At 40.8% G+C, this 23,811-nt stretch overlaps 3 protein-coding genes across 6 annotated transcripts; all 3 read right to left on the reverse strand.

The window, feature by feature from the left end:
• Positions 1–792: 792 nt before the first annotated feature.
• Positions 793–11,448, reverse strand: tyk2 (tyrosine kinase 2). The gene is made up of 24 exons (XM_030407112.1): positions 11,268–11,448; positions 10,601–10,796; positions 10,335–10,458; positions 9,298–9,427; positions 9,019–9,182; positions 8,357–8,735; positions 8,074–8,259; positions 7,111–7,268; positions 6,894–7,014; positions 6,620–6,803; positions 6,390–6,505; positions 6,123–6,293; positions 5,943–6,030; positions 5,556–5,683; positions 4,920–5,055; positions 3,953–4,104; positions 3,703–3,853; positions 3,523–3,614; positions 3,251–3,437; positions 2,779–2,897; positions 2,000–2,172; positions 1,797–1,914; positions 1,585–1,695; positions 793–1,491 (listed from the first exon to the last, which is right to left on the reverse strand). Exons 2-24 carry the CDS (start codon positions 10,782–10,784, stop codon positions 1,348–1,350), a joined length of 3,516 nt encoding a protein of 1,171 aa, XP_030262972.1. The 5' UTR covers positions 10,785–10,796; positions 11,268–11,448; the 3' UTR covers positions 793–1,347.
• Positions 11,449–13,954: 2,506 nt separating this feature from the next.
• On the reverse strand, positions 13,955–19,744 carry LOC115575243 (cell division cycle 37, HSP90 cochaperone). Of its 2 annotated transcripts, XM_030407116.1 has the most exons (9): positions 19,592–19,744; positions 19,284–19,406; positions 18,625–18,906; positions 16,587–16,692; positions 16,379–16,494; positions 16,104–16,226; positions 14,911–15,093; positions 14,746–14,817; positions 14,466–14,606 (listed from the first exon to the last, which is right to left on the reverse strand). In XM_030407116.1, the coding sequence occupies exons 2-9, from the start codon at positions 19,389–19,391 to the stop codon at positions 14,466–14,468; spliced, it is 1,131 nt and encodes a 376-aa protein (XP_030262976.1). In that variant the 5' UTR covers positions 19,392–19,406; positions 19,592–19,744. The 2 variants fall into 2 exon arrangements, with proteins under 2 accessions (XP_030262975.1, XP_030262976.1); XM_030407115.1 differs by having other exon boundaries at positions 13,955–14,606; positions 19,284–19,678.
• Positions 19,745–21,085: 1,341 nt separating this feature from the next.
• Positions 21,086–23,101, reverse strand: cmc4 (C-x(9)-C motif containing 4 homolog (S. cerevisiae)). Of its 3 annotated transcripts, XM_030407282.1 has the most exons (3): positions 22,963–23,098; positions 22,799–22,864; positions 21,086–22,709 (listed from the first exon to the last, which is right to left on the reverse strand). In XM_030407282.1, the coding sequence occupies exons 2-3, from the start codon at positions 22,860–22,862 to the stop codon at positions 22,570–22,572; spliced, it is 204 nt and encodes a 67-aa protein (XP_030263142.1). In that variant the 5' UTR covers positions 22,863–22,864; positions 22,963–23,098; the 3' UTR covers positions 21,086–22,569. The 3 variants fall into 3 exon arrangements, 2 of the variants coding, with proteins under 2 accessions (XP_030263142.1, XP_030263143.1); XR_003982654.1 differs by lacking the exon at positions 22,799–22,864 and having other exon boundaries at positions 22,865–23,101; XM_030407283.1 differs by having other exon boundaries at positions 22,799–23,095.
• Positions 23,102–23,811: the final 710 nt, after the last annotated feature.

Consider the following 23,811-nt stretch of genomic DNA (forward strand, 5'->3'; position numbering starts at 1 on the left):
TGAATATGTGCTACTGTCATGGTTTTCCTGTTAAATGTGTTTTGTATGATAAAGGCCCAGCCCTTAAGCCATTTCTGCTGGAATAAACAATAGAAGAATCACAACAAATCTGATTATGTAAATATTCATGTATTTTTCTAGTCATGGATGTAGAGGGGCTGATGTTTGATTGGGAGGTACAGAAATCCTAAACTGGACTGTGGTAGCCTGTCTCAGGTGACTGATCAGTCTGTGCTGTTATGAAAGAAAACAGACACAATCATTTTGGCAGTGGAGCATGCCTGATCCTCCAGGTCATGAAAGGGACTCAAGGGGCCAGTAATAAAGCTATAAATGCTGCTTGTTTACTGCTCAGTGGAGACAGTAATTGTTATGTTCCCACATTGTGTAACAGCACCATAGTATGTAAGCAGTCTCTGCCAATGTTAATAACCCTGGGCATGTTCAGTGATAGATTCCTCAGATTAGCCTTTGGCCCTTTCCTTCAAACACGATGAGATGCTTGCAGTAGATCTGCTGTACTGACAGTGTGGTAGGTTGAATAATTTAGTCCGATCTCAGCAGAGCAGTGTTCTTGTGGATGTTAGCTGCTCTCTGCATCAAGGTCACGGTTGCATAAATTATCAAGACCTGGACTGGTGTGGTGAAGTCCGTGCTTTAATTTTGCTCAAGCTTTCCTTCCTATTGGAACATTAACATGGAGCTTAACACCGTAGGACTTAACAGGGGAAAGACCTTTCAATGGGTCGGTGACCTGCTTGTGACCTCTTGTATGAAAGAGAGTAAGCTGTGCTTTGTTGAATATTAGACTTTTAGTAACACAGATCTGAAATCACACATTCTGTAAGAACATTTTTATACTTTTCGACATCAATCTATTTCCAGCTTTCATGAAAGGGTACGTTAGAAATGGTTTATTAGATTTCATATTTGTTTCTTTTGGTTTATACAAAATCAACATATACTCAAAAAGTTTACAAAACTTAAACATTAAGTGAGACAGTAATCCCCCAACCTTACAGAAATTCTTAATACTTACTGTGATATATGCAAATCTATACTTTTTTTAGAAGACAAAAGCTGACACTGACTGCTCAAAGTACCACGATTCTACTCATCAGCCGAGACAAAAATGCACTGATTGAGTTTATCATTGTAATCATATCACACATTAGAGGATAGCAGTGTGCTTATGTTAAAAACAAACCAAGAAGTATAAAGACATCTATGTAAATGGAGGCGGCAGGCATTGCACAGCAGCAGACACATTACTGGCTACACTGTGATATACGGTTGCCATGGTAGCAAAGTGATGACATGTAGACGAGTGGATCTTCAGAGTTCTGATCAGCAGATCTGAGCCAAAGAAAAGTTTATATTGGAGTGAAAGTCAAAAGTTCGGCGAATACCCTCGAACTTCTCAATGAGGGATCTGAATGTTGGTCGTTGCCTCGGATCTGCAGCCCAACACTGCTCCATTAACATCTTCACCTGTTGGTTAAAAAAAAAAAAAAAAGAAATTATAAAAATGTCAGGCCGCTCATTTAACCAACAAAGTGTCAGTTCTTTTGCATGCAACAATACCTCTGGCGGGCAGTCTTTGGGACAAGGCAAACGCCTATTTCTCTCCAGCAGTTTAATGAGTACCATCACAGTCATCTGTCCCTGGGGTTCCTCCATCATTTCCTTGAACTTCTACAAAAAAGAACACAGAAGAGTACACTGTACATTAAACCCTCTCACATGAAAATATATGCAAGGTTTGATCTTCTTATAAGAGGCTAGAAAGGACGTACCATTGGTGGGTTTTTGCGCGGGTCACAGCGCGTCAGGATCTCATACAACGTAACGCCAAAGGACCAAACGTCAGAGGAGAAGGAAAATTTATTCTCCTTCAAGCATTCAATGGCGTACCTATGCAGTACAAAAAATACTATTTAGTGGCTAAAGTCAACAAAAAAAGCACCAAGTCACACTGTATAGTGCTGCATGAACTCACCAGAACACCGGACTGTCCCCATGCTCACGGACACGGTAGTAGATCTCGCCTTCAGGGATGTATTTCGTCAGGCCAAAGTCTCCAATCTTTACCAAATTGTCACTGTCAACTAAGACATTGCGTGCAGCGAGGTCTCGATGAACGTATCTCTTTGAGTGCAGGTACTCCATACCCTTTAAAAGAGAACAACAGAAATAAAAGATGGATATAATGTTAATAATAATGGCAAATGTTATACTTTGAAGCTTCAAATGTCAATAGAAATTGAAAAGATGGCAAATTTCAGGAATGTCTACTCCTGTAGTAAATTAGTTTGAGCCATGTTAGCAGCATATATTACTATTGCTGCTGTGGCTTAGTATGCTCTGAAGGTTGGATGCCAGTGACAGCTGTTGTCAGACTTCTGTATTCAGGGCACCTTTCTCTATGTTCTTTTGTGTTTTGTACAATGCCTTGCTGTAAAACCAATTGCCCTTCAGGGACAAAATTTGAAGTTGAGGGCTCTAGGGATGACAGTGTCTGTCTGTCTGAACTGTAATGAATGTTGGTACACACTAGGAATTATCGTAATACCTTGGGTGATTTAGACTTTTCATCTAAACTTAAATGTGTCCATTACTTTTCCACCAGCCTTATCTATACCTTGAATTTAGTGCTGAATGTTAAAATGATCAATTAAATATACAAATCACTGATATGTTTACAGTTTGCACACAGCACCAGGAATATTGTAGAATCACGTGGAAAAGTACACGATGAGCACGAACTACAAAACTCACCTCGCAGATCTGCTGAGCAAACATCAGGCACTGGGGCATGCTCAGTTTACGTTTGGGAAGGTAATCCTTCAGGCTCCCCTTAGGAAGGTACTCCATTATCAGCTGCACCACTTGTCCTCCTGTCAATGGAAAGTGCAACAGTGCTTTAATCCTCCTACCTCCATTGCTTTTTAATGGCAAGAATCACCCGTTGCCTACCCTGGTGGTTAAGGCACTGTGGTGCTCGGCATGCTGTGTGTTGAAATCTCAAAATATTGACATACAATGGACACAGTCTCGCACTTATAGATTTTCAATATTTACAGAAAAACAGCAGGGATCAGAAAATCAATCCCCTGAATCATCCACTGAGCACTGCAAGCTAAAGGAGAGTATTGAGCGAGCACTCCTTTGAACATGCAGATGCCGCATGTTGACTTTTTTTATTTCAATGAACATATTTGAAGGACACAGATGACAGCTGAGGACTCACCCAGTTCAGTACAACAGCCCTTGTACTTGACAATGTTGCTGTGATAAAGCGACTTCAGGATCTCAATCTCCTTCATCCAGCTCTCCACATTCCCATCCTCTTGTTTCAAAGCCTTCACTGCCACAGGTTCCCCTGTGCGATCGTTGGCTGGGTCATACAAGTAGAGAGTCACCTTTCCGAAGTGACCCTGGAGACAGAACAATGAGCGGTTCATCACTCTGTAACATACAGGAATGAAGAAAATGTTGTGGTGATGCGGTATTAGAACTCACCTCCCCTAAGTCCTTCATCCATTTCAGGTAGCGTTTATGGAACATGCTAGGGTCTTTGTCAGGCAGATTTTCACTTGGAGATATATCAGGATCTGTGTGCAGGAAAACAAAACACTATTAAAAAGGCACCAGGGGAGGTAGAAGGAAATACAGAAACCAAGGAGAGCAAGTAAAACCCACTTTTGATCATGATTTCTGTGAGCTTTCCGAGCACAGTGTGGAACGTAGGCCTCTCAGCAGGCTCGTAGGTCAAACACATGCTGATGAAGCTGGCCAGCTCCTGGGAGGACGGTTCAGCTAAACGGCCCTTTTGCTGATAGAAGCGCTCTTTCTGTTTGGGCCAAAAGGTTCTGGAGTTACAACTGGAAGTCAGAAGGATCAACTAGGCAGGTGCAGCCTGTGGCTGTTGGAAGATAAACAAAGAGCCTACCTCAGACAATGTGCTGCCACCCATGGGAAGATCTCCGTTGTTGCAGATTTCGAGCAGCGTTGCTCCAAAGCTCCACTGATCAGAATTATTGCCAATACATTCACCTCTGTCCACACACTCAGGAGCGATCCATGGGATTCGCTCAAGACGCTCTGTAGTGCAGAATAGTAATAATAAAGAAAGACAGGTTTCATCATTTTAAATCAATCAGCACTTTGAAGACAAACTCCATATAACAGCACAATAGTCAGTCAGTAGTAGTTACTTGTATTTGTACTCATACAGCCAATAATGACTCTGAAAGTTTGATAGAACTGAAGGAATGCTGCACATTGTTGCGCAAATTTTAAAGCTTCTCTGGCTTAATCCAAGTCTCTAGGAGCCCTTCACTGTAGCCAGTAAGCCAAATGCTTTAGCGCGCACCCCATCTGAAGTGGGTGCATGAGCTCTACTATTTGTCAAGTGTAAAAAAATCTTTTCAAATCAACTTGGGATCCCAGGGCTCCTAGAGACTTAGATACACAGGCGTGTGAAGACATTTCTTCTTTTTTTATTTTACATTTTAAAACCAGACCCCAGCTACATCTACTGACTGATTTTTTTTATTTTTGGGGTCCTTTATTTAAATTACAATGGAACTACAACATAATAGTACCAACAAAGTGTCTACAAAGTAGTTTTTTTTAATGTATATTCAATATTAGCAGCTGCAAAAAAGGTTATCATGATATCAGGTCTTTTTTTTTTGCTCACAGAATTCAGTATTTTGGACGGCCTTAAATGACAAATTGTGAGATAAAACAGCAAAACAACAGGAAGAAGAAGTGGTCAGGTTTAGGTTTCCTGTTTCCTAAATCTGATTAAAATAAGGCAGAACGGCACAGAAAATACAGCTAACCTGATGCTGACTGAGGTGGGAGACCTTCTTGTACGTTGATGTTACTTAAAGTTTGTGTAGAGTACTGACCTTCCCGTGAAAGGACACTCAGGGCGATTCCTGGGTCACTCAGCTTGACAAAAGGAGTGGTCCCGGGCTCCAGGCCGCGCCTCGCCACCAGAATGTTCTTGGCGCACACGTTTCCATGAACAAGTCGACTGGTCTCCTACGACGATAAAAACGGTCCTGGCATTAACTTTTGAGGTCTTTCAAATAAGTTGAACCCATGCGATTACATCTACTGGTCACCAGGCAGAAATATACTTCCCTTGCAGCACTTATCTTAAAGATTGTTCCGATAATAAGATTATTTAACTTCCTGCCTGCAGCTCAGAATCAAAACTTGGTGTCCGGTTTAAAAGCTGCACTTCCTGATTTATTTAATCAGAGGATTTCACCCAGTGGCGGAAAGCAGTTGATTGTAAATGTATTACTTACTTGCACTGACCTGTGTTTAAGTGGACACACGACAGGTGAATAATATAATATAATCATATAATTTTAGAAAGTCTTGACTACAAAAACCATTGTCTTCATATAAGTAATAAACTTGGTAAGTTTCATGTTTATGTCCGTAAGTCTATATGGTTTTATCATTCACCTGTCAAAGGTGACCTGAGAATTATGATAAGTGACACACAAAAACAGAGAAGTGTTTGAACTCACAAGGTAACTCAGGGCACTGGCAAGTTGTTTTGCAACAATGAATTTCCACTGAGGAGTCACTGATGCCTTTTCTTTGTGAAGGAAAACATCCAAAGGCCCAAACTCCACATATTCTTCAACCATGATGTCTGTAAAGGTAGAAACAAGTCTGAGAGGTCCAGTCTGCGGTAACACCAACAGCAAAAAAAAGTCAACAAGTAGCACCCTCTTAGAAACAGAACAGGGGATGTGTGAGTTTGCATTCGCTTCATGGTTCACTTGGTATTCAAATCATGAATTTCAATATAAACACAAATCAACTGTGTGATGGGGAAGTACGGAACAAGGAAGTCACACACCTAAGAGAAGAAGTGTGTTTTTGGAGATGGAACATGTTGGTGCTCTTACTTTCGGATCCTTTGACTGACACGCCGTGTACAAACACCAGGTGGCTGTGGGATACCTGGCTCATGAGACTCGCAGTTTCAAAAAACGCCTGAAAAAGACATATGGAAGGAGTGTTGAAAGGGTACCACTGTTTTTCCTTTGAGTGTTGGTGACTGTTAATGCAACGATGACGAGGCTTACTAGTGCAATATCTTTGTGGCTTTCGTCTAGACTCTTGAGAACCACTTGGATCTCCTTGCAGTTGGCAGAGTTGTTGTTGCACTTGTCGTCCTCGTTGCCATTTCCTTCACCTTTCACCCTCAGACGTCCCAAGTAGATGTTAGTTCTGGTCCCACGGCCCAAATGCTGCCCCTGCACGTGAACACAACACCCACTGGTCAGTTACAGAGCTGAGAGCACAAAGCTAGTCAGGTGGGAACAGATGGTGTCATGGAGGCAGCGAGTCACCTTTTTGATTTCTCCGTCCTTGATCTGGTGGAAGCGAAGGGTTGTGTTCAGGGACAGTGGGTCAGCCTGAACACCACGATCAACACCCTCTCTCTTCACCAGAAGGTTGGATTTCTCTACATAATACATACAAAACCCATGTCAGGAAATAATTAACCCAAAAAGCAGAGTGACCTCAAACCATACAAGAGGATTTGGGCATAAAGTATACACGTCCAGTAAGCACAAACCTGACTGCCTTGGCAAACAGCACTTTTTGACTGTAAAGCTTTCCGAACCAGACTTGAGTACAAACGTCTTGAGGCTGTCTGTGAGCTCCTTCAAGCTGGAGAATTCTTTGTCCCAGCCTTCCAGACAGAACACCGACCCCTTGTACTGAATCCGAAACTGCTTGTGGCTTAGCGGCGATCCATTCTATGATGCACATACAAACACAATAGCTGAAAATGTTCATCATGACCGCACTGCAAGAATTTCCAGAGAGGAGCGCGGCTGTCGACTTACCTGGTTTTTGTTGTTCAGGACAGCTAGGATGATGCGGTGAAAGTCGATAGCACTCCAGCGTACGAGGAAAGCTCCCTCCTCTGCTGCCATCTTTTTCAGGATCAGTGGCACAAAATCGTCTCTGCAGAAACACACCAGAGTTGTGATGTAACGCACCGTGTTTCTCCATAGCTTGTTTTTATGTCTGTATGTGCATCTCTCAGAGGAGAAAACTCACTGCATCGGTCCATGCAGTCCATTTGCTTCACTCAGCAAGACCCTTGGGGGAGCCACTTCATGACAAACATAGTGGTGGGCGTCTGCAGTCAGCCGGTAGTACCCATCGAGGAGGGAGACGAAGGAACGGGCCTCCTGGCTGGAGTTCATCTGAACCTCCTACATACACACACAGAAACACCACTATTTTACGCAGGGCTCCCACCTACAGACGCATGCAAATTCAAAACATCATACGATGCCTGAAGCTGCCAAAACCTAAAGCTCTTATAGTCCAAGACATATAGAATTGGGAATATATGCGAATCCAGTCATACATGCATACTGTGCAATTTAAACACTTCAAAGCATCTATAAGGAACTTTCATTTTTGTTGATTCTAGCGGTTAATGTTAATGTGATATCGTTACAGTTTTAGCGTCTGCTTATTAAAAATGCTGCCGTGAAAGGACAAGAAGGTAATGATAAATGTATCTCAACGAAGGAATAAGAAAAAACAAATAAAAACCTTCTAGTTTTCTTAAATACACTATGTAATATAACATATAACTAATGTTGAGTTATAAGTTGGTTGTTACGCTGCCTACAGACCACAGAGCAGCTTCTTCCCTCAGGCTGTGAGACTCCTTCAATTCATCGTCAGCACTCTGCCATAAAAAATACTCGTACTTTTCAGGATCCGATCCAAAGGCAGTCTTTGAGAATAATTATAAAGAAATAGCCGACCTTCCAGCGGGTCGTCTTGTTTGCTTTTTTCAGTGGTATAGAGCCATCAGTATTAAAGACTGAGGCTGTTTTGTAACCAGTAAAAAGTTCCTTCTAGTGCGTTTAAAGACATGGCCAATCTGATCAATAGCACGAGTAATAAACAGTAAATCAATTGGACTAATGTATCACAAGCGCATTTACCAACTGAATTAATGCACAGCAGCTTTCACATAAAAGGGTAAACAAGCACTCTCACCATGCAGTGATTGTCCTGAGTGCTAATGCACACATTAGCTCCAGTAATGGCTATGTGAGTTATTTCAGGGAAATCACAGAAGGAGGTCCATGTGCTGGGAGTGTTCTCATTCGGTTGGCTGGACTGTTGCTTCGGTCTCCTTATGTAATTTAGAGGGTCATTCCTGAGGTAAGAGTTGGCCTGGGCCTAGGTGAAGAGACAGAATGAAGAAAATGTCCTCACTTGCAGAATAACAACATGTAACAGAATGAGGCCGTGATAAGCTTGACATTTGCTGACGAACCTTCGGACCAGGCGCGTCCCTCCACTGAATCCCCTTGGTTCCAGACACCATTATTTCATGTGTGGCGGGAGCTATGTAGCTGGCTTTCGAGACGCCCTGCGCGTGATTGGTGTCGGAGTAAGAGCTACTCACGACCCCGTCCTTTCTCTGCTCCATGTGGGATACAGGGAACATCTCTATGCCGAAACGTGGCGCCAAGTGTTCGAGAGTCGAGATGTACTTATACATGATCTCGTGGGAGCCCAGCCGCCCTTTAGCCACAGTGTGCTGCTGGAACGTCTTTACAAAGTCTGCAAACACTCGTCGGATCCGCAGTTTTGTCAGGAAGTTGTCATCATAAATGAGTTTGGCGAAAGACTTTGGAATGCAGCGTATGAAGCTGGAAAAAAATTAAATTATAATGGCAACTATTAGATTTGAAGAAGCTTTGGTAATCCAAAGGGGAAACTGGATTATTACAATGGTAGAGAAGAGGATAGAAATATCAGTGAAAAGAGTTACTGAATTATGAAGACACAAATACATATGTATTGTCAGAACATCCCAGGTTACAGGGACAATATGTTCCATATTTCAAAATCTGCGACTGCAAACCAGTTTTCTCTTTCTTTTTGTTCACTGTGATGAAATGTCGCTACGTTCACTCCTTCCAGAGTAGTTACCTGACTTTTTTGGCGACATCTTGCAGGGTTTTGTCTGTTTGTATTGCCAGGTGTGAGAGGTGAAGCACAGCCATCCCCAAGCTCTCGTTTTTGAAGCGACTTAGCTCCTCCTCCGACGCGATGTCTTCCATCTGCACTACTTCATTCACAAATTCATATTTAGCCTTTGGGACACACAGGAAACAAACAGGTTAGAAACTTGACTACGGTGAGCACATCAAATACATTTGCATTTAATTAATACTCAGTAAACCATGGAAGTTAATGTTGAATACGAACCTGGGCGAATAAGTACTCCAAGGATGTGACTTCAAGCAGAGGAGAACCCTGAGCATTCCCCGATTTGTGAGCATAGCGGGACACAGTTGGCTCCTTATCATTTAGTCCGTGCCAATTCCGAAAGTAAAACCTAGGTACAAGGACACCAGACAACCGATGTGAACATCCTCAGCGGGTTTCATCCACAGTGCCAGAGTGTGGGCCGTATTTCAGTCTATAAAACATTCTTGGAGCTTCACAGCAAAGCAGCATTCTCATAAACAACTGAAGTAGATGGGGACTTGTTTAAAAATGTAAAAAAAAAAACCACTCTATGCAACTCATCTGGCGTAACCACAAGTCTCCTGAGAAGCCCTGAGATCCCAAAATGATTGGAAAAGGTGTCATTTACACCCTTTTTTAAGCCCTTAGCACACTGGACCAGCTGTATCCAGCCATTTTATGTATTTTTTTTTTCCCAGCTTCCTCAGCTGTTCAGCAGACTGCTATTTTTGCTGTGACACTCCAGAAATGTTTAGTGGATTGCAGAACTTCCCCTGACTTTCCATCAGCATGAGGGCAAGCAGATACTGACTGAACTGTCATTTCTGGGTGAAGTGTTCCTTAAAGTCAAACCCATATCAAGGCTACTAAATGCCTTAAATGTGATAATATCAGCTTGTATAATTAGGTGGCAGATAGGGCTTTTTTTTTTTTTTTTGGGCTGGTACCTAGTATTTACTTTTTCTTTTTCTTTAAACTTCCTCTCCACTACATTTGTTTGATACACTTAGTTACTTGTTACTAGGCAGATTCAGATTATTCAGTGTTTAAAGGCTACTGATTGTGATGTGTTTTCGGAAAAAAATTGCACAACTTTGTGTGCGAGGATGTTGCATCAGAGCCAAAGCAGCACATTCCTAAATTAGCTTATCTTATCGGCAATCTGATCAAATATTTACGAGCAAGTATTTGTCATTTCTAACAAGAGATTTCTGGTATATCTGTGCCCATATCTCAGCCTCAATAACACAGTGTTATAAAACACACCGACTGACCTCATGCAGTAGTAAACGACGAGGCTGGAGTTCTCCTCTGGACTGAAGACATGGTTGGGACTGTACCAGCAGCAGGTCAGCGGGTTGTACAGAGCAAACAACACATGGCACAGAGGACTTACACCTGAGGAGCAAACACTGAGGTTACACACACGTGTGCACACACACACACACACACACATATACACATACATTTGCCACCTGCCACAAATCCGTTTAAAAGCCCTTGAGTCCAGGTGTCTGTGGGTGTGTTGGGTCACTCTCACCTACAGCCTTTGCAGCTGAGATGCACAGATCCTCGGCTGTGACGTCACCATCGGTGTGGGACAAAAACCTCTCCCCATCCTTCGAGCTGAAGAGGTAAACGTGGATGCCCTGACCCTGAGGGGGCTCGGGCTCGTCTGGGAATGCCCCCTGCCTTGAACGTGACGACCAGCCACTTCTAGACATGATGGGGTCAGACTACACACACACACACACACACACACACACACACGAAGAGAGAGAGCGAAGGCATATGACTGTCAGGTTATGGCACCACGTCACATCACGTATGATGGCTTACGTAAACACAAGCGTAGCAACACCTCACGCATTCGGTATTTCTCGTTTTGCACGACGGTTGCTTCGGGAAAATAAGTTGGCGTGTGAAGAACTGACGTTACATATGCAGAAACAACTTAAAACAAGTGACGTTACAGACGGACGTCAGGCCTTCCGGGGATTACTTCATGTTGACGTTACACAATAAATCGCAAAAACAGAAACACACGTCGGTAATTCACCTCGTATAAATGCCCCTAAGGCACACGGAGCGGCTCTAAACACGGCTCAGTGTACCGTGTGTGTGTGTGTGTGTGTAAGGAAACGCGATACATAAACAAACATTACTGGAGGAATATCCCTAAAACTGAAGACTCATGTGAAACTTACCGTTTAACGACGACTTTTTTGAAGATGTAGATTAAAAAAAAAACCTGTCACGCAGAGAAGGACCGACAGTCAGGCTTCATAATGAGCGTATTTCCCCTTCGCCCACACTGTCAGCGCTTCTTGAGACAGACGACAGGAGGCTGCCGCTGCGCTGCTTCCCGAAACCGACACGGCCACGCCCTCCTGCACACGCACGTACACATGGGCGGACCTTTCAAAGTAAAAGTCGAAGACGTCGAAGATTGTGAGAGTGATGGACATAAATTGCAGGTAAACTACAGTCTCAGTCATGCAAAAAGCATCATTGGTGTTTTGGAGGATTAAAGAAAACACACATTTGGTATATTCTCTTATTTTTTTAATGTTTCAATCTGCAATTCCACATCACTCTGTACATAGTGATTTTATTTTGAGAGTAAATAGGAAATTTGTAGAGTTGTAATAAAAGTGCACAAAAGTCTTACTCGAGTGACCGTGAAGGTGTTGGAGGGACTAGGGAAGTCAGTCAAAGTTGTCTTTGTAATGACTTCATGGTAAATGGTGCGCGGCATTCACGTTTTCTGTATTGATTTGAATGGTCAGAATTAACATTTATTCGATTGTTATATTAACAATATTTTTTGTTGTTGCTCTAACGCAGAAAGCAAACTTGAATACAACATACAAAGCAGGTCCAAGCAGCTACATCAACTACAGTCAATAACAGCAGGATGACGAGGAAAAGAAATTCCCCAGACTCCCTCAGAAAATCGCCAAATTTTGTGACCTGTTGAGGAAGGAAACACTTTTTAAACTCTGTGAAGAGTTGTTTCTAACAAGTTCTTTATTACTTGGACATTCTTGTAAATTCGGCTTTTGTTATACTCTCGTTTAAGCACCCTAAATTACCGCATCCATGATATTGTGTTAAAATATTACTTTGGCTAAAGTAAAAGTCTCCCTTTTTAATAGTATCGAACCTAGTGTGGTATCGATTTTAAATGACGATTATCAACCTTAACAAATCCTACATTCACTATTTTTCCAGTTATCAGAATCACTGAAGTGTTTTTAATCCAGCTGCCGATAAAATAAATAGCCTGTATTTTAAACGCACCAGTGCAGCAACAAATTCCTAAACATAAAAGTTCATGCGATGTACTTCACTTGAGTTAATTTATATCTGCAAATATTACGTCACTCCATTTGTTTAACAGTAACTGTTAGATTATTATTATAATTATTATTATTATGATTATTATATACAACATATTATACAGTGACACAATTGTTATAAACTACTAATATATATACATTTATATCCAGTACTGTAAAGGGGCATAATGCACACTGGGAGTTCCGCATGAGTACTTTTTACTTTTGATTTAAGTTTCGTTATGACAGCACTGTATTGACTATTTCTTTTCACCACTGAATGTTTACCATCCATTATAAATCATACATATATGAAGATACATACAGGAACATGTTAACAGAGCTTACCTCTGGGGACCCCGGCATGAAATGCTGGCTGGCAGGATGGTGTGGTGGTGGTGGTGGTACTGTACGTGGGTGGTGCTCTTCCTTTGTCGTTATTTCAAAGTGAGAATGTCTCATTTTGACTAAGATTATTTTGTGGCCATCACCATTTTCCTCACTTAAGTAAATATTAAATATTTACCGTTGAGCGATTTGGTTCATTTAATTCTCCCTTTTTTTCTGTCTGCATCAAGAACTTTTTCTAACAACAGCCACCCTTTGACTTGATATACCGTGAAAATCACACGTGTGATTAACAAAATAAACGGCACTTACATGGGACGAGGTCATCATTCATTCATGATGTTCACTGTTTGTTTTGTGTTTACAGAGAGGCTGAGCTGCCCTTCATTATTCAGTTTGTAAGGCTGCCTTGTTATTATAATCAGAAGCTTCCAGTCCTCATCATTTGAAGTACTCTCACATAAAAACTTGGTGGTTTTCCACAATAGCCTCGGGCAGTATATAGTCCTATTTAGTGATTTCTAAGATAAATAATGCCTTTGTAAGAGATGTTCCACCGAATAGTGGTTTATTTGTATAAAGTCAGATCTCACATCAGGCAATTTTCGATCTCAAACCCTATCCTTCAAAATAAAAGCACGGGAAGTTAAAGTAAAGCATCTAACCATACTTGCAGGAGTGTGTCACACCACCTTAAAGGGCCCATGACAAGAAAACACTGACATGAGCTGCATGGACCCTTTTATCCACTGGGATTCTAATTTAGTTCAACTAGGTCAAAGTAAGCCATCAGTCACCCCCAAGCACTTCAAAGCTCACCTTTAGGACTCTAATTTCCAATTTATGTGCTTGAGGTTGTGCATATAAAGTTACAGTATAAGTGGTGCGGGTGTGAGAATTCATCCTCAGGCCAAAATCGATGGGTTCTAATGCTTAGATGGAGAGATATCTAGTTTCCACAGGACAACCAAATGTCTACGTGGAGCAACTGTCGCTTTTAAAATACCAAACGCTTCATTAGAAGCCCCCCGCACAGATGCACCGGCTCCACATTAAAAGCAGTCATTAACGTGGCTAAAGGTCTCACGAATGGAACATTTTCCTGTGATTCTGTTATGACTCACACTTTTGACCTCTAACTGTATCATCTGAAGAGCATCTCACCCACACAGTGAGTTTTTAGACAAAACCACAACACCCTGGTCTTGAGTTTTTGGATACAATTCAACCTTTAGTTAAGCAAGTTTGTAGAAAATGTCACTTTGGGGGAAATAACCATCTGATACACTGGTTGATTAAGGCCAGAGAAGTCAAAAGAAATCTTCAATTTGGAAATGACAAGAAAAATTTATCGTATACACAACCGGAAAATGTCTAGAATGCTGTATAGAAGCAAAACCAGACAAGCATGTGTGCGCATACACACTCACACAAACTGACAGGCGTATACAGGTAAATGTAAGAAGACAGCTTTAGTGATGTCCCAACAAATAAAAAGACCTTAACACAAACAGCAGTTTCTTTTCCAAGCAGGAATTTCTGATGCATCGCAGTTGTGCAGCAAGGTAAAAAGCTAATCCCTTAAGTCTCGGCTAAATATTTTGGAGAGGTTATTTCTTTGTTCCTTGATTGGCAAACTAGTCATACACATAGTGGAGTTGCAATACAGCGGGTAAGTACATTTGCAGAAACAACAATTCATTCGATCAATGTTGGTCATTCCTTCTTAGTTTCTTCCTCCTTCTGTTTCACTTCTTCATAGGTCGCATCTTCTTCTTTCTCATCTCCATCATCCGTCTTGGAGTTGGGGACCCAGAGACCCGACTCTATGCACCTTTTCATGTGAACCTTCGCCTCCTAAATCGTGCAAAGCAGCGACATTTATTAACAGGCCCAAAGAGCAAAAATATACATGTGAATCAGATAATTATACATTTACGTAATTGAAATATGACTCCCAGCAGATTTAACTGTAGACTTGAACAAGGAAACCTACCGTTGGATCCATTTTGCTAATAACTTCTTGTAACATTCCAATGTCCTTCTCATCAAAGCATTTCTGCATCTCCTGCAATTTAGAAGACATTTTGTGAGGGATTTTTCTACTAACCATAGAATATAAAGGAGAGGATTGATGCTTCATGAAAACAGCAGAACTTACAGCTGGCAGGGACTCGTACACGTCAACAGGATCGAGCCCTCCGGGTCCCAGACGCTTTTGTCGCTCCTCCTCCTCATATTCCTTCATGGCCTTCTCTATGCGGATCTTCGCCCTGCCCCGGACCCGCTCCTTAAATGATTCCAGCTCGTCATTGAAAGCATCCTGGTACTGCTGATCCGCAGTCTGTGAGAGGACACAGGAGGGGGAAAAGGAGGGAGGGTTTTGACTGCAGCAACCAAGGACTAAAGTCAGAGCCTGTACAACTGTTCCAATTGTTAAGAAAGTCCCTGCCCCCGAGGTAGTACATTCCAATGATTCATAAACTAATGGGGCAGGAGAAAGAGGGAGACGGTCGAGTGTGTAAGAGAAATAATAGCAGTTGTTTTCTCAAGAAGAAATAAATAACCATAGACAGGTGGTGAAGAGCCACAGTCATATTTCCTTTTCCATCCCTCTATTTTGCCATCTCATTCATGATTACAATCGACTCAAACATCATAGTCATAATAAAAATTACTACACGATGACTGTTATTTCCTCATGTGAAATGTAACAATTGCAGGGATGGGCCTATTGTGAAATTCTGGGCTGGTGCCTTTGTTTATAATAACAACGTGGCTGATAGCAATGTTGTTTATTTTGTTTTTTTATTTACTTCCCCGGATTGTACCATGTCAAAGAAATCTTCATTACAAAGAAATAATTGACTTTTTTTTTTCATTCATGTCATTCAATCCTTAATTAAACCATCTTTGAAATAGCACAAATTTGTTCATACAAATTTATGGAACAACCTTTAATCTAACCTTCTATCATATGAAAAAGATTCTTTCCTTTTTCAAAACTGCTTCAAAAGCCTTTTTAGCCTGCTTTAAACCACCAAGAAATGTCAGCACTATCACAGTCTTACAAGCTGGTGGCAGGATGTCATGTGCCAGTAGCATGGCATGAATGTGCCGCCTGCACAAAACTGATGCGACTGATGACAGATAAATGTCGGCCACCGCAGTCAACAAGGTGAATACCATCTGATGGCAATGTTTGTCTGATTTATCAATGCATCCCTAAACAAATGCATATCAAATGCTGTTTTTTATAAGAATAATTTGCCTTGTACTTTATGATGCAAACACAAGTGTTCGGTTCATCTGTTTCCATTTAGATTTTATAGCATCCAAAACACAATTAGTCACCTTAATCTTGGCAAAAAATTGACGGAAGCAGCCGCGGGGGTCCACCTTGAGGCTTTTCGCCAACTCTAGAATGAACTGCATGACGATGGTCTGATGAGCCACTTGTTCCATCAATGCGTGTTTCTGAATAAAGTGAAGAATTTGGGGAGAAATTCACACATTTTAAATGAACGAGAAGTTGCAGCAAATGAAGAGGATTCCTGAGTTACAGACCATAAAACCAATTTCAATATATCTCAATATGCGTGCAATGTATGGAATGTCATAGTGTTTACCTCCTCAACTTCAAGGTCAATGCACATGATGACCAGGTAGTTGGCAGTCTCTTCACATACTAGATGAGGGTTGTCAGAGAGGTACTTTTGGCTGTCATCCCAACGACGCAACATGCCTACAGTACAGACAGAAATGAAGGTCAATCGCTACTTTCAATACCACTACCCTCTTACATACAGTAAATAACAAGTTGTCAGCAATCCTTACCGAAATGTTTGATTTGCTTCTCATTTTTCTCCACAAAGGTTTTATGCTTTTTCTCCTTCTCTTCTTCAGTCTCCTCAGAAGAATCGGGGACGACATTAACAATGCTCTGTGGAGGACAGACAGTGGAAGAGAATAATTATTACAGTCTATGTCTCAAGGCCCCGTCGAGAGAATGTCATATCAGACATCACTGAAAACGAGGAGCATAAGAAGAAGTAATTAGCATTGGAAAAACTGAGAAGAATCTTTGGGTTTCATTTCAAGATAATTAGTCTGTGTATTCAAGTGTGACCCTGTGCTATTCCTTCAACCACACACCCAATTTCAAGTGATCACTTTTGTGTAATAAATGAAAAAGTAATAAATTCCATGTGGCAGCTGAAACATGCAGTGGTATCATTAAATACAGCAGTGGCACTCGCCACCTTTCTAGATAATTAGCTTGAGGCAAGCAAAAACCAGTCCGTATCATCACAGAGAGTAATGCTACTTCTGATGAAGCTTATTCCTCAGTGCCACAGAACTCGTTTATCATCCAAAACACACTGAACACAACAAGAGTAGTTTATTCCATTCTCAGTTGTGTAAACACAAAACTGCCTCCCTGAGTCTGCTCAGTAATGTCTATCAAACACAAAGCTACTGTCCAGTTATCACAGGGATACAGTGTTATAAACTGACCATGTTCCCTGTAAAGAGGAAATATGTTGCTCAACTGAACAGTGAGGCATATTCAAACAGTTTTAAGACTGTAGTAGTAGTTCTATGCAGAAAAGGAATTCAGCTACATCAGTCTCTGCCTGCATCCCATTTTTATCCGGAGAAATGCATTGTTGGTTGTGATTTCTCTAAAGAATTGGCAGATAATTATGAAGATAATAATGACAATGGTATTTTCTAACCACTGATTTGCCTGTCAGAATTTCCTTGTTACAATCTCCTGGCTGATTTACATAATTGATGCTCGATCAACGTTGATGAACAGCGTTTACAGTTCTAATGTTGAACTGTCAATATGATGATGCCAAACATGCATCATCACCATTAATGCAAATTAAAAAAAAAAATTACATTACAGGATTATTTCCTAGATATATGTGTTTGTGTATTAAAAAACTGTACTCATGTTCTATGTTTGTGTGGCATGAAGGAGTTGAACATTTTCATTTCGTTACACACCCCAGTGCTGTTACCTGGTGTTATAGCAGGTGAAAAACCCTGCAATACCAATTCAAAAGCAGGCTCAAGGGCTTGTTTGTCACATTAAGTGTACACATCTTTGAGGCGGATACTGATGTTGATATTTGGCAGTCTAACATATTTCAAAATCTGTCAGTGTCAGTAACCCCCTGACTCCAAAATCATCCACTCACAGACTTTACATTTACAGACTAAATTGCACTTTATAGGCATTATAATGTCTTATCATGTTCAGTATACTACCTGTACATAATTAAACAACATAAGTCCTTACTGTAAATTATATAAAATATACATACATATATATATATATATATATATACTTAAATATATAATTATGATTGTCCAGAACTCTGAAATCTTTACTTACTTATTTACTTCTTCATTTTTATACCATTCTTTAACTTACTGTTCTTTGTTGTTGTTGTTGTTCTTTCTAGTTGAATGTTTGTTATGTTATCTTTATGTTCATGTTTACGTCTATGTACATCGTGAGCAAGTAAAAAAACAGAGTAAAATTCCATATGTGTTCACATACATGACGAATAAAGCTGATTCTGATATCTAATTTCTAAATAACATAAAAACTTAACATACTCGTTACAACCTTGATGTGGATCCCTTAATAATGTATGACCATGGCACAGACTCTGATGATCAGACTATGTTATGACAACAAACATAATTTGGCATTTTTTGGCTTGACCGATGAATAGTCTTTCACTAAAGTTTACCAATAACTAAGGCAACATCCTTCATTGTTGCATAGTGTGGTGCAGATTGCTCTCTTGAGGGCTCCAGTGTGGGTCCAGAGCCCTTCATTTAGAAGCAGCCTCACCTTGCTGAAACCCTCCTTGCTGAGCGTATCTACGTTCCACGGCATCTTCTTCTCTTCCCGGTTGTGCTCGTCCATCTTCTTCTCCCACTCCCGTTCCTCTTTTTTCAGCTTCTTCTCCTCAGCCTGGGCTTTGGCCAGCTCTTTCTTGGCATCATCCGATGTTGAAATGGACAGCTCTTGTACTTTCTTCTGTGCCTCTGCAACCTTACGCTTGCATTCACGCAGTGTCTTATTCATTTCTTCACCTCTTTTGTTAAAGTCTTCCATCCGCTCCACACGTGCCTGAAAAGCAGGTAACATAACATCTGTCATTCAAAACCACAGATATAAGCGTTTCAATCGTGTCCACCATAGTCTCTTGAATTATGCATCAATAGGTTGCGGACTATCTGGAATACATTTGGTATTACAAACTCCACTTCACTATGGCTGAGCTATACACTCTACCACTTGTTTTCTCACATGTGGGGCTACTTACAAAAAACAAAATATGGTGGAAGTTCTTAGATACTCGAATATAATCATTTGTAAATTGGCACACCAGCACCAAAGAGAGCACAGGAAACGTTAAGCTGCTAGCTAAAGCTAGCGCTTACAGTGTCACCAGTGCATCACATATGAGGTTAAATATCTTTGAATCTTGTGCCTTTAATGTATACCTGGTGTCTCCATCTGAAGAGGCTGGGTGTGTCGATGTTCGGATGGGTGTCATCTTCATCGTCCGACACCTCAATGTGGTCCCAAACGCTGTAGTCTATCCTGGACATTATGCCACCTAGAACCTAACGTAAACAACGTTAGCTTGGAATATGTCTCTAAGGCTAAGTTAGTGGGCTAAGCGAAGCTAACCCGAATTTTCAATCAAAAAAGCATATAACACATGAACAGTGTTTGTTTCAGAAATGCGTATTTGTGTTAAATACAGCGGATGGCCGCGTTTAACCAGGTAAAACTCGGATAACCCTACCTAGCGTGGGCTAGCATGAGACCGCTACAGAATTCTAGAAAGATTTGCTGCTGAGAATTTCCGCTTGACGTCAGTACGTCACTCCGTCACCACAGACGTACGGCGCCGGTGTGGTGCCAAAAAGTGTCCGTCCGCCAGAAACTGATTTCGGTCCGCGGGAGCGCGCGTCCACAGCTGCTTTTATCTGGATCAAACAGTCGTAACTTCACATAGCTCGAAAATGACCGCTTTGCCTTAATACATCAAACATAAAAGGTCATTTTCCATCTTCGTAAATTATTTTAAAAATAGATACGTAGTTGATTTCTTCCTCTTTGATAAGATTGTTATATTTTACGTTCTCATAATGATTGATATATTTTCACTTTTATTTTAAAGGATCTTTTTTGTTTTCAAAAACCTCCCAGACAAATGTTAATATGCTTTGCTTATGTTGCAATGCAAGTTTTACAAATACAGTCCTCGATTCCCAGATAGCTGTATTCCTTTATACAAGATGAACTTTATTGTCCCACAATGTGAGAAATTTGTTCTGGGCCATTTGCCCATGCTGCAGCCACAAGTAACACAGAACATACAGTTACACACAATCACATACAATAGATATGCACATCAATATCATACAAAGTGCCAGAGTGCAAAAAAAAACAAAACATGGTGCATTGAAAAGATGAATAAATAACACCAAGTAAAAAAGTGCTAAAATTGTAGTAGGAAAATTACTAACCTATACAGAACATGCAAACGCAAGTCACCTGACCTTATTCAACAGCTTGATTGAAACGGGAACAAATGAGTTTTTGAATCTGTTCAGTCTGCAGTGAGGAACTCTAAACCTTCTACCAGACGGTAGCAGTTCATACTCGCCATGCAGGATGTGTGATGGGTCGCAGACAATCTTATTTGCTTGTTGCAAAGTGGCCTGTTCATAAATACTCTGACTGGAGAAGTGCTCTTTAACACCAATATTTTTTCCAGCAGCATGAATTAGCCGAGACAGTTTGTTCTTCAGATGCACAGAGAGGTTACCAAACCACGCTGTGATACAATACCTAATCAGACTTTCTAGGACTGCCTTATAGAAAATCAACATAAATCTTTGATCAACACCATGGATTCTCAGACGACGTAAAAAATGAACCGTTGCTGTAGTCTGCGACAGAGGCTATCAACGTGTGTGCTCCAGGTGAGTGCGTTGTCAATGAAGACACCCAGATATTTGTATGACTGCACCTGGGCAATGGCTTCGTTGTGGATGACCACAGGCCTGTGGTCACCCGCTCCTCGAGGGTCGAACACCATTTCAACTGTCTTATTTACATTAAGAATGAGGTGGTTATCGTCGCTACACTCAACAAACCTCTGAATTTCCAAAAAGTATTCAGATATATCACTGTTCTTTTTCAACAGTGATAAGATTGCAGTGTCATCTGAGAACTTGATAATGTGATTGTTTGTGAAAAAACGGAAACAGCTGTATTGAAAACATTTTGTCTGTCGATTTTAATTAAGTTGTAAACTCTTTAGACATGAAAGGGAATAAAATGAGAACAGAGCTAATGTATTACTTGTGTTTATAAAGTTAATGACAAATAATGATCTACATCCAAATACATTTGTTGCACTCATTGATGCATTCATGAAACTGAGAAAAAAGTCTTTCCCAGCAAGGGATTTGCCCAAGAACTGCTTCATGTGAAAAAGTGAAAATGAATCATACTTTGTATGTGTAAAGCCTGATTGTCAATTAATGCAAGTCTGTTACATTAGAAACTTCATTCCTAAATGTATACTTGTAGAGTGAAAAACATGTGAAGGGGAAATTTGTCTCTTTCTTTGAGATTATTGAAATTTATTTGGAACTGTGGGCGACACATTGACATACAAATGATTATACAGTCAGCAGGCTCAATCTCTTTGTTAGGAATTAGTCCAGCAATCCAGAGTGTTTTTATAGAAAATAAGCTGCCTGAGTTTGACTGTACCAGCTTAATGTGAAACAAAATCAGTATTAATACAAACATGGTGAAGGCCAATTCAGACAAGCTGTTTCCTGTGCATGATGATGCACACTTGTGGTTTTCTTTATAAACTCTATTTCCTTTCCAAAGAAGCGCTGTAAAAACACTTTTTTCCAGTAAAAAAGCTTATTCAGCATTTCCCAATAAAACTAGCGTTATTCTCGTTTCTCATCGTATTTCCAAGCAGATAACTTTACAGGGAGAAGATAAATACACATTAAATATGTTTAAGGTCTTAAAACAAAAACTGAAATGGCTCGTTTGTTGTCTTCAATCACAAATTCAATGTATCGCTCAATTAGCTTTTTATTTTATCTCCTACAAACTGCCACCAGGTCACCAGACTCAGCTGTGCTAATGAGAATAACAACAGCGTAATTTGTCCAGCCACCACAGTGGAGTCAGGGAGCTGAACACACATTCACACAGTAAACAGGTCTAATGAGGTCTAACTGGACGCAAATAACTGCAATCATCTCTATAGTTTTACCATATAAGAGCAGGGGCTTTAACAGGGAACATCTGCAACATGACTGCCTCAGCAGCTGGGAGCCGACATGCACAAACATGTGGCTCATCCTTGATTACAGGGTGTGGACTCAGTTACATGGAAGGGAGCAGAGAAACATTCAGTTGAACCTCCCTCGAGGAAATAATACATTTGCAAGGTGACTGTGCCCGACAGGTGTGACATTGAGACCTGCAGTTAATAACATTAATACATGTCACACTCCATTTACTGTGGGTGTGTCAGCTCCAGGTAATACCTGCAATCACATGTTTGTCAGGAACGAGAAAGGCTTATTCAAATTTAAATAATAAAGATAAATAAATCCTAGTTCAAGGCGTTTGTACACATTCATCTTCCAAAAAATGTGTACAAACAACTCAATAGTGTTACACTCAATAAAACACGGTGTTTCAACCATCACTCCCATCAATCGATCCCACACGGAGCTATGTGCCACTTTTGTTTTCCTCCGCGGGTTTTGAGTCCTTGAACCCGGAGCAGCAGACGGAGTTCCCCGCTGCCGTCTCGCAGCACCGCCGCATGTCCCGGATCACGTCCTCACACATGCTCTCCACGTATTTGTTAGCTGCAGGAAGGGGACGAGGTTAGCCGAGCGATAAGGCGACACTTGCTTCAACAACATATAAAGGCATCAAAGTTGTTGCTGACATGTACCTTGTAAACACATCTGAATTGCACATGCTTGTTTTTGACACGGGTCTTTCTGTTTCTTTGGCATACCTGCAGGGGAACAAACAGGGACTGTGTTCACGAGCTGCCCGCTAAAGACACGTCATGTAACCACCGCGTTTTTACAAAGGACCCACACTGACTCCCACCTTTATCTGTCGAGCCGATGGTGAGGAGTGTTGTGCAGCGGTTTTTTAAATGTCACGTCGTTAACTTATGTTAGCCGCCAATGCTAATGCTAATACTACTTCCGCCTGCGACTGAGGGCAAGTGTTTTGATCACGTGATCGCTGCTAGCGAATCAAATGATCTCTCAAAGAGCGCAACAGCGACACCTGGCGGTGAAAGGTCGGTATTACACAGACTGAATAAATGCCACAAATTAATTAAAAAGCATTACTTCTTTTATGTAACAATCTCTTTAATCTAAATGTCTTTACTATTGTAATCCAGTGTTAATGTTCTCTTAAGAATTTTAGATTGAAGAATTTTAATATTCAAAAACAATGAATGGCAGAAAAATACACACATTGGACACTGGAGATGTATTTTTTCCACAACTGAACAAACAAGCTGTTCTCAGAAGAAAATAACATCCCCCAGAAAACACAGAGACATGGCAGGATCCGCCAAATGTAGACAAAGTGAAACAGTTTTAAATTCTGATGTCCTTTAAATCAGCTTGTTTATTTAGCCATGAAGAATGAATGAATGTTGAATGTTTATTTTATCTCAAGCATAAGGAATCAATCAGTGAAGATGTATTGCTTCTAATTAAAAGATGAAGAAATGCTACTTGGATTACGAAACTTCACTTGATTCTCCACCAGCAAGGGAAGATAACAACTACATTTTCATGAATGGGTGAATTTATCCTGTAGTGTCTTTTTTAAAATGTATTTTTATGTGTCTGAAAAGCACTTTGAACTGCCTTGTGTGGCTATATAGGTAAATAAATGTATGAAGTGTAGTATTCAGTCTGAACACCCTAAGAAGTT

This window comes from Sparus aurata, chromosome 23, assembly GCF_900880675.1.
Source record: "Sparus aurata chromosome 23, fSpaAur1.1, whole genome shotgun sequence".
Classification (NCBI taxonomy): domain Eukaryota; kingdom Metazoa; phylum Chordata; class Actinopteri; order Spariformes; family Sparidae; genus Sparus; species Sparus aurata.